The sequence below is a fragment of the Lynx rufus genome, unplaced genomic scaffold (genome assembly GCF_022079265.1).
Source record: "Lynx rufus isolate CCGP_SWC_20201006 ecotype Redwood Valley unplaced genomic scaffold, mLynRuf1.p SCAF_4, whole genome shotgun sequence".
Lineage (NCBI taxonomy): Eukaryota > Metazoa > Chordata > Mammalia > Carnivora > Felidae > Lynx > Lynx rufus.
In genome coordinates this window covers 41,283,997-41,295,000 of record NW_025814856.1, presented here as the reverse complement: position 1 = coordinate 41,295,000, position 11,004 = coordinate 41,283,997, and the positions used below count along the sequence as shown (strand labels likewise).

Sequence of the window (11,004 nt, the reverse complement as noted above, 5' to 3'; positions counted from 1 at the left end):
TTTATCCTTTTGTGCATATTCCAGCTAAAACCAGGGATGAATCACTTCCATGGTGTGAATTTATGTAACAGAATAAAACAAGAATTGGGTAAGAAATAAGAAATGATGATACATACTTGGTTGCCAGAAAATCATTATTGGATATTATTTTCCATATATAGGCTACATTCTGATATGAAGTACTCCCCTGTTTAGTCACTGGGAAATATTTGGATGGTACAATTTTGCAGTTCCAACTCAGGTATATTTCAGGAGGCTTCATGTTTTGATTATGTTGCATTTTACTTACACATTGAAGGTAATATAATGCTCTGTTGTCATATCATTTTTGTAGGGTAACTTCTGGTTAAAACAAGTCCAGATGTAAAATTTTTTTCTTTTATGAGCATACATAGTGAGTTTTGCTGAATAGCTTTATTCCATGCCTATAACCTATTCCATGCCTATTAAACCTAGTAGTTTAATACTATTTTTCAGAAACATTAAAATGAAGCAAATAGACCCTCTTATTTCCTTCTGATGGGCTGATTTTAAGTGCTTAGAATATTCATAACTGCCTACAGTTTGTAGTTTTTATCCGTTTGAAGATAATTATTTTGCTTTTTACATTTTTCAAGACAAAGTTGAAATTTTCCAGGTCGTGTTCTGAAATACACATATTGCCTCACCACTTAAGCAATTTATATGAACACTTATGAGCTAGGAAATGAGTGTATTCTTTCACAAATTGACGGTGCAATTGTTCTGATACAGAAAGTGACACCATTGAGTATATTAAAAGTGGAATTCACAGGTTTTGGGTTCAAAGAAACAGTAGATTTTTTTTCATGCTTTTTATTTCCCCAAAAGGCTTAAGTTTTGTTCAAAATGAGCCAATGAAATTTTCTCCATTCTGTAATTTATGCTGGAGAATAAGAATCAGAATTTGTTTTCCTGGATTGTTACTGGAAGAAATTAAACAATTTTTAAACATAATCACTGGTGGTCATAATAGTATTTGCCTTGATTCCTCTATTAAAAATTTGGGGGGGAAAGTCTTTGGGCAGTTATAAAAATTATTTGCATTTTTTTCACAACTACAAATAAAAAGGAGTAGGTGGATTTAATATACTGTTATCCTTTGAATTCAACCTGCATGGTAATTTCAGGTGATGCATATCCTGTATAGAACCCTTCAAGACTTAGAACAAATAGACTTGTATCCAGAACCTGATTATTTTCAATTCTTTTTGTAAATAACAGCAATAATTGTAGGTAGGATAAAATTTGTTTAGGCTACTGATAATAAAGTATTTGGGGAGAGAAATTCATGAATAGCTGGCTTTCATTATAAGGTAAAGCTAAACGTCTTCATGATTTGATGAATCACTGTGGCATATATGGATATTGGTTCATGTATATTTTTGGTTCAAGATATTTCATTTCGGTCTTTGAGTCATATTTTCTAATTACTTAATTCTAATACCTGATTTGTCCTTTGGGGTAGCCTAGGCCATCTGACACTGTTAAAACACCACAGGATTAGTGAGTTTATATTTTTATTGTATTGCTGGATTTCAAAGAAGCATTAATAAATCAAAACCCTCAATATTCCTTTTCAAAGAAAATGTTCTCCTCTTGAGATTCCTGACAAAGGGTTTTATCGTGCAAAAGAAAGGTTTGGCTCTGTGTTAACATTTTAATTTGTATTGTTCTTTCTGAAATTCCTTTCTGTTTTGTTTTCACAATAGATCTTGAAAATTTTAAAACCAAAATGAGAAGTACAGTGTCTGTGCGTGAAGGCCAGGGAGTCGTCCTGCTCTGTGGCCCGCCGCCACACTCCGGAGGTGAGAAGTGGTCTGTTTGTGTTTTTTTATATTCATTGACTAAGTTTCAGTGCAAGACCAACAGCATATGTACTGTTATTGCTTCCCTAAATTACCCTGAGAAAATTGATAGCCCAAGTATTGGATTCTGTCAGCTGAGTTGGAATATAAGAAACTATACAAAAGATAGTCCATCCCGAGAAGTTTATAAACATAATTTATTTCAACAAGGAGTGCTGTAAAGGGAAGTGAGATCAAGTTTGTTTCAATTACCTATTGGTGCTGAACAGTGCTTCTACACCATATCATTTGTTATTTCGTTCTAGAACATGACCTACATTAGAGTCTTTATGGTTTCCCCCTTCTCTCTCTCCCTACCTCTCTCTCTCCCCCTCTTCCTGTGTCTCTCTCTCTGTGTCTCATACACACACTTCAACATGATTAATATATGACATTGGGCCTCTGTATCATGTGATATATGTGTGTATGTATATATATATATATATATATATATCAAAATAATATGTGTATGCGTATTCACGTCATTTTCGTTGGGGCGTTGGAGTTGCACGTTTTATGCTACATTGCTATAAATTGAAATACTGCTAAAAACTCAGAGTGAAAATGAACTTCAGTACATTTGAAAATAATTTAATAAGCATTGCTCCCTAGCAAGAGCCTGGAGTGTTGGTTTTATTTTGCTCTTGTGCTCACTATTGCAAACTTGGTCACTTACAGGAATAGAGAGGGCATTATTAATGTATAAATCACTGTTCTTGAAGACACAAACAATTCTGTTCTTGAGAGGATGGGAATTACTGAGAGCTAAACAGGTTAGAGAGAATCTTTCTGGCCAAAGGCGAAACTGAGAAGTCTTCTTCTCATCGTGGTGAAGTTTATTCAAATGAAAATATGTTGGACTTTATTTGTTTTGTGACATACAAACCAAAGTCCTTTTCCCCCAGTGACTTGCCAGTTTTAATCATCAAACCCTCAGTCCAATGAAACAAACATTTGCCATCATCACTCTCTGATCACTTGAAATGTGTGAGCCAGCTGGAGGGCTTGATTAGCACACATGATTGCCATGATGTTGGGGGAATGATTTACATCGGGCTCCCCAAAGTACTTGAGTAGTATATATTTTCTGGAATCTTGAAGTTACAGAGGAATTTTAACTTTGAAGGGAAACAGAGTCTCTTGAATGCAAATAAGAGTAACCGAGCTCAAACCCACTTGAAGAAAATAGGGAATTTACTGACCCACATCACTGGGATGATAAGTTGGCTTCTAGTAGAACTGTGTGGTTGTCACAGAGATGCACCGCCTGGAAAACTTACTGCCTCACTGTGCATGGTGGAGTCAGTGGATAGCCTCTAACTCTCAACTCCCTTTCAATCTCCTCAACTATAGAGAGTCACTTGCCCATAATCTACCCCCTGTCTTGAGAGCCCACATCTGGTGACTCATCAGGGAAGGATTGAAGGGTAAGCCTTTTCTGCCCAACATTTTGGTGGGCAGTCTTCCAGAGCCTGCTGCCAGGATGTAAGGGGCATTGTTGGGCCACATCACACTTGGACTTCTTTCTCTTCCCAGTCCTGTTCCTGTTTCCTTCCTTTGATAAGCTTTGATCATTGATAAAAATATCCCAAACTCTATCTCAGTGTCTCCTCCCTGGGAACCTAGTCTCCCAGTCTGCTGGAGCCACAGGTTCAGCCAGTTTCATGAACAAGTGTCCTTTCTTTGGATATCATGGCCCTGCTTCCCTCAACGTTGATACTATGTAATGTAGACTCCTTGTGGTGGCAAAGGTGGTCTCTTTTAACTCCAAGCTATTGTGGTCCTTAATGCTAGCGATCCTAATGAAGCAGACAACCTGTTGTTCAATGGCTCTTGATTTTAACCCGATTAACCTTATTTAAGAGATTATTCCTGCAGCAGAGAGTCAGAGTCAGCTGTATCTACTGAGAAGCACTTGTATGAAAAAGGTGCATTTTCTAAAAGAAGAGAAGGGTTTTGTTAGGAGAAAAAGCAAGGCAATGTATTAGAAACAATAGCTAGAAGTACACCTACCAAGGAAGTATCAAAATAAATTTATTTTTTAAAATGAATGTAAAAAACAACTGGAGAATCTTGTCTGTGAGGAGCTTTGGAAATGTTGTCCTGACTTAAGATCCTGACTGAGTGATAACAAAGGAGGGACCTTTCGGTTGACTAACCTATTGCATGAGACATGCTACAGAAGATGAATTCTTTTCTAATATCATGCACTTGGGGAACTATTGGTGACTTCATGTATTTCTCTTTTTATGTTTGAAGCACATGGGTTGGGGTAACTGTGAAAGTCAAGTAGGCTTGTAGATGAAGAAGGAAAGAAATTTCCCCGGAGAGGCCACGTTAGCCCTCAAGAGCCTAGACCATGCATAGAATTGTAAAGAACTGAACAGAAGCATACCTTCTTTAGTGCTAGATTGTATAGGAAAATGATGAGGGCTACAGTGTCAGAGTTAGATGCTGAAAAAAGGATTCTCATTGATCCAAGTCTGCCTAATGCTAAGATACTCACAATTTACATTCACTGCCCTGACACATTGGCTGGTGAACTCCTTGAAGACAGAGTCCAAGTTGCTCTTTGTTCTGTACCCAGGTGCCCAAGGGAAGGCAACCTTCTTCAGCACATGTGAAAATAATTTAATACATACTTGCTAAGCCACAAAAGGCTGGTTGATAACAAGTAGACAGTAAATATTGGTTGAACAAATGAACACATTCATGGAATGAATAAAGGAATCCTTTTTAAAGATTTGGTCAGTCATAAATGCTTTTTTGAGAAATCACGAGTAACTTTGTTTCTAGAGGTATAAGCATCTAACAACCAATATGCCCTGGGTGCCACCCAGACCGGTGCAGGCACTGACAAATGAGAGTGAACTCCAGCCAGAACAGCTGATAATCAGTTCTTCTTCCTATCGCCTATTGATTTAGGGAGTTTTATTCAGTGGAAAGTGTGAGGCAGGGCATAAAACAACTGAAGCTACGACACCAGGGTTTATCAGAACATGTGATATGTGGCATTCATGGCCCATTCTGTGACTCTACAGGACATGCACTTGCCCTTCTCTGTCTTACCACCCTGCTCTACCTTCATTCACTTCCCCTTTTTTCATTTTTTCTTGGTCCCTTCTCCATGGCCAGAAATGTTTAATTGTGTTGTCATTTTCTAATTACTAAAGACCCCGTCGTACTTACTCATCCACCATATTCCCTACCTGAGGAATACCCTGACATAGTAGGCTCAGAATGGCAAATAATAATCGTAATAGTAAAAACAACAGACATAGTCACAGCAACTCTGTTCACGGAGTGCTACTTAGATGCTAAACAGTGTGGTGGCTCTTTGTGGAAATCATCTGGCAGGAGATTCCTTTGATTAAAAGTATGAAGAGGAATTGGATGAGTGACAATCTAAGGTAGAGTCAGAAACTTCAGTCCTGGAGATGCCAGGAGGCTCAGCTCTCACCCAGCCAATACCTGAATGCCTTCAGCCCAAACTTCTTGTTTATAAATATTTTTAATGTTTATTTTTTTGAGAGGGAGAGAGAGATAGAACACGAGTGGGGGAGGGGCAGAGAGAGGGAGACAGAACTCGAAGCTGGCTCCCAGGCTCCCAGCTCTGAGCTGTCAGCACAGAGCCCAGTGTGGGGCTTGAACTCACAAACCACAAGATCATGACCTGAGCCGAAGTCGGACGCTTAACCAACTGAGCCACTCAGGCGCCCCACCGCCCCAACCTTCTTGTTTATAAATGACAGATGAGGCAGGAGGCCAGAAAGTAAGCTTCAGCCCTGAGTCTCCCAGCTGTTGTTTAGGGCTACAGTTTGGGAGTTCGGAAAGTGTGTCTCTGAGAGGAAGCAGTCTACCTAAAATCATAGAACTCTGAGGAAGTAGAATGGCTGGCTCCTGGCCGGGCCTCTTTCTATTCTGGCACAACCTAAAGCAACCCCAGTTGCCATTCTCTACATGATGGTGGTACAAAGGCACAGAGTTCTTCAGTGAAAGTGTCACTATCCTAAGCCAAGGGCTTCTGACATTTCATACCAGATGCAGCAGAGTTAATGGCTCTGTTTTAATATTCAAGGCCATTATTTATGTGAGCACAACAGATCAGCAATGCCAAAGTCTCCTGAGCAGAAATCTCTCCAGAGTTCAACCAAATGCCCAACTGAGGTATGTTCCAGTCCAGTACTTCTGAGACTTTGCTTGCAAATGAATCAACTGGGGACTTGATAAAATGCAGATTCTGATTCACTGGGTCTGGTTTGAGACCTGAGATTCTGCATTTTTAATAAGCTCTCTTCTGAAGCTGATGCTACTGGTCCTTGGGCCACACTCTGAATAGCAACACCCTACCCTGTCTGTTCCATTAGGTGGAGTCCCTGAAGATTTCCTTTTACCTACTTCTGCCCTCACTCCTTCCCTTTTCCCTACCCAGTTTCTTGGCCCAAACACTGGAATAGGTTTGTAACTTCAGAACCAAAATATTACCTCCCCGCTAAGGACATCACTTTTTTTTGTTTTTTATTTTTTTTTCCATTCAAGCCTAGAGTCTTTCTCAAGATGCTCTTTACTCAGATTTATTCCCTTGTTTTGTGGCCTTCCTGGTCTCAAACAGATTTATATGTAATGTCTCATAAACTCTTGTTTTTATGGGGTGCCTGGATGGCTCAGGTTGAACATCTGACTCTTTTTTGTTTAATGTTTATTTCTTTTTGCGGGGGGGGAAGGGGAAGACAGAGAGGGAGACAGAGGATCTGGAGAAGGCTCTGTGCTGAAAGCAGAGAACCCAATGCTCATGAACAGTAAGTAAGATCATGAGCTGAGCTAAAATCAAGAGTCAGATGCTTAACTGAATGAGCCACCCAGGCACCCCAAGATTCAGACTCTTGATTTCAGTTCAAGTCATGATCTCTCAGTGAGGAGATCAAGCTCCATGTCAAACTCTGTGCCGACAGCATGTATTCTGCCTGGGATTCTCTCTCTCCCTCGCTCTGCCCCTCCCCCACTCACATTCTGTCTTTCTCTCTGAGAATCAGTCAATCAATCAATCAATAAGTAACCCAACTAACAAACAAACAATAAAAACTGTTTAAAAATACTCTTTTTTCCTAAGTCCTAGGGGTTAGGGCACTGTCCTTTTTAATGAAGGTCCCAGAGTCCCGAGCATAAGAAGCAATCATGGTTTTCTGTCTTGACTTCTAACCTCCCAGGTGTGATGTGAAAGGCCAGCCTAATCTCAAACTTGACTTTAGTTTAGATCTAAGAATTCATTGAGAACCTCACACCAAGAACAGACTTCAGACTTTAAATTACATGATATGACGTACCTTAGGTGTTGACAGGATCCATCATCCGTTGGGTGTACTAGTTTCTGCAGAACCCTTCTGGGAATGCCTCAGATCTCTGAGTGTGATGATGCTTTTCCTCTTTGGATCACAATAAGATGAACATAACAAGGCTCAAGGAGATGTCGGTGAGAGTGTGCTGTGCATTTTTAAATCATCGACAGATGCAGTATGCAGCTTTATCTTTTCCCACACTGCTTTGTGCCTTCTTCTTCCACAGGGACACTTCAGGAGTCTAAAGCATCCTACACTGGAAAGGCCTTCCTCATTTCGTCGTGTGGAGGTCATAGAGGTCTTTTGTTTGGGTTTCAGTTGTGTTTTTCCCATAGCCAGCAATGTGATCTATAAAGGTACTTCACAGCTGTTTATTGAAGGTCACAGTAGCTGCTCTTACCTTTTTTTTTTTTTTTTTTTTAAATTTCTGGCTTCTATTTCTTCTGTTACTGGCCCAAGTAAAATGATGGTAAAATCTCTTCTCTTGTCAATAAATTTTTTATTGTCTTTTGTTTACTTGGGATAAAAATCAGAAATACTCTTCCAAAATAGGCTAGGGAATTAAACACAGAAAGAGCCAAAATCAGGGTACCGAAGCTTGGAAACTGCATATATTATTTATATTCCCTTAATTCACCAATGCAGATAATTTATAAGAAAGTGGCAGCAACCTGAGGCTGCTTTGCTTAAGAGCAGTCGCCATTTATTTGATGCCAATAAGAAGGAAAAACTGTTTCATGGTAGGTGACAATTAGAACTTTCTCTTAGGAGTCCATAAAACTCCTAAGTGACACAGGTCACTGTCACTTGAGAGGAGTATTATCTTCTTCTCATTCTGTGACATTTTCTGCCACTTCCTATTCATTGGCTTCTCTACAGAAAAATCTAGTACCTCTCCAAGGCAAGAGGAATTAGCATCCCCTCGGAAATTAGTTGGAAGACTAGGAATTGACAAGTCAGAAATAAGAGACTGGGCATGGATTATCTATAGCTTAATTATCAATCTAGTTATCAACAGTGTGAAAATTAACTGGGAATTAGTGTAATTACCATGCCATTACTGGTATCACTACAAAATCATTAGAAATTCAAATGCACCAGAAAAATTACCCTATTATAAATAAGGTTACAAGACTAGTTCATGGGCACATCATGATAAATATTAATGAAGCAGGAATTCATAGGCTGATCAGGTTCTTGCATGCATGCATGTTAATAAAGAGTTGAGTTTTGTCCGAAGATGGCCGATGATATTTATTCTGAGCGGAGAATAGGTTGTAGTCTTCCGCCGTGTTTGGTGTCTGATCCAGCTTCCCAAGTCTTTGTTGCGTGCATGCTCTTCTTGAAATGACAGCCCCAGACGCTGCCATCCACTTACAACAACACAGCCTTTGGGATGTTCAGAGGACAATGTGAGATGCCAAACAGCAGGTAGTGAAATGAAGTGACTTGATGCTAAAAATTACTTTGAAAATCCTGGTGTGACAGAGGTGAGAACTGTGAGCAACATAACCAGATGGCATGGGATTTACACCCTCTGTATCAACATCTTTGGTTGTTTTTTTATTTATTTTTTTTTCTTTTCCTTCCTTTCCCCAAGACTGAAAAACAGAAGTCATCTCAGGTAACTGAGATGGGGCAGGCCTGAGGAAAAAGTGCCAAGTAGGAGTTTTCTGGAAAGATGTGTCCCATGGCTAGACCCTTCATTAAGGTGCCAAAACATATTACCTGGTGTGTTTTGATGTGATTAACTCAAAAAGAATAATTTCCGCAAATAATCTGCAAACTTAACACCATTTTATCTTGGGCAGTCATTTTTCCTTCAGCTACACTTTTGTTGATGTACATGGACTTCTTGGTTTCCATCACATTTGCATCACTGGTCCCTGGGAAATGTTGCTCTGAGAATTCAGAGGTGTCCCTTTCCCTAAAGCTGAAAAAGTTGCATCTTCACAGGCATTTATACCATCACAAGTTGTGAGATCAAGGTGAAGCAGGTGCACGGGTGGCTTACTAAGGAATAGGGATCTGTCCCATAGAATATCATTCTGAATTTACTGCTTCTAACTCGGGAGAGGGGAGTGGATGGGAGTAGGTTAGCATGTCATGGCAAAAAGTTGGAGAGTCCACCTGTAGACTGAATGAATAATATATCAAATTGTAAAACTGATTTTTAATATATGTCAATTCTGATGTGACTTGACATTTAGAGGAGTCCAAAATATTAACAAATTCTTAGTAGTATTCAGACAAGTATGTTCTGAATCCATTGACACACAAACTTCAGCTGCTGTTATATGGATGAGGCAAAATATTTTGATCTCTGCAGAGAGGATATGTTTTAGAGAATAGTCTTAATTGCTGAGCATCCATTTTGTAGTTGGAAATGGAGATGAACACTCATGTTTCTCTGAAGTACTTGGATGTAGAATCTGAGAATTCACTGAGTCTGCCTATTATCTGTTTATTCTTTTTTCCATCCATACATCCATCTGTATGTCCATCCATCTATCCATCCATCCGTCCATCTATACATCCATCCATACATCCAGCCATCTGTCCATACATACATACATATGTACATACATACATACATCCGTCCATCCATGCATGTACCCATCCATTTTATTCATCCATTGATTTCCTCATGCATCCATCAAATATCTGTTGATGTGTAGAAGGCATTTTATGTCTTATAATGCTATTTTACTATAATAAATATGGCCATTTACCTGACAAATCTTAATATTAAGTAGAGAAAAAAACTGAGAGCATTGTTGCTAAACTGGATAGGAATGTATTCAAACCAATATTAGCTGAGGCTTACCCCAAACCACTCTCCAAGTGAAAAGCCTGAAATTATGTAAGAAATAGAAAGATAAATAGAGTCCTCTTGCCCTCAGGACCTGTCCCACAGGACCTGGTCCCAAAAGAAGTGAGAAAAGTGGGTTTGCTGATGACTGGTTATGCCTGAAATAACAATAATAGTTATAGTTGCCATTTTTCAACCAGATACTGGGTTTATTGCTCATAATATCAAGGAAGGGTATAGTTCTCATACTCTGTATTGACAAGCTGAAGCTGAAAGGAGTTAGCTGATTTGTCCAAGGCTGCCCAATAGTGGATTTGGGCTTCAGACCTAGATCTATTGCTTTTTTTTCTTTTTAATGTTTATTTATTTTTGAAGAAGAGAACATGACTGGGAGAGAGACAGAGAGAGGGGGGTATCTAGGATCCGAAGCGGGCTCTGCACTGACTGCAAGGAGCCAAATGTGAGATCAGGACATGAGCTGAAGTCAGATGCTCAACCAACTGAGCCACCAAGGAGCCCCGATCTGTTGGTTTTTGAAAGATTTTCCTATGTTCATAACAATTACAGGCTTCAGGGGTTTTTTTGTTTGTTTGTTTTGTACTTTTGTTTTTTGTTTTGATTTACATATTATCTGCCTTCTGTGATGGTGTTCTTCAAAACCTTTTGATATATGCAGTGATATACTTAAAATGTTTATAAACACCTCCTCTCTCTCTGTCTCACTGTCTCCCCACCCACCTCAGACATACTTAGGAGGCATAGTGGGTACAAGCCAGGCATCTAAGAGCTAGATTGCTTGAGTTCCAGTTCTAACTCTTACTACAAACTTTGGGCATGTTGCCTAACCTCTGAATATGTTTATTATCTGTAAACAGGGAATAATCACAGAACTTATCTTTATAGGGAGGTTGTGAGAATTTAAGAAGATAATGTATGTGACTTGTTTGAAATGTCTGATTTATTTTTTAAACAAAAATATGCTATAGTCCTA

The 11,004-nt window shown here is 39.2% G+C and overlaps 1 protein-coding gene across 1 annotated transcript in view; it reads left to right on the top strand.

Moving 5' to 3' along the window:
• CNTN3 (contactin 3) overlaps positions 1-11,004 on the top strand; it is a 252,773-nt gene that overhangs the window by 98,947 nt on the left and 142,822 nt on the right. The window contains exon 4 of the mRNA XM_047096595.1: positions 1,731-1,826. Within this exon, the coding sequence (XP_046952551.1) occupies positions 1,731-1,826 (96 nt within the window). The remainder of the gene's footprint in view (positions 1-1,730; positions 1,827-11,004) is intronic.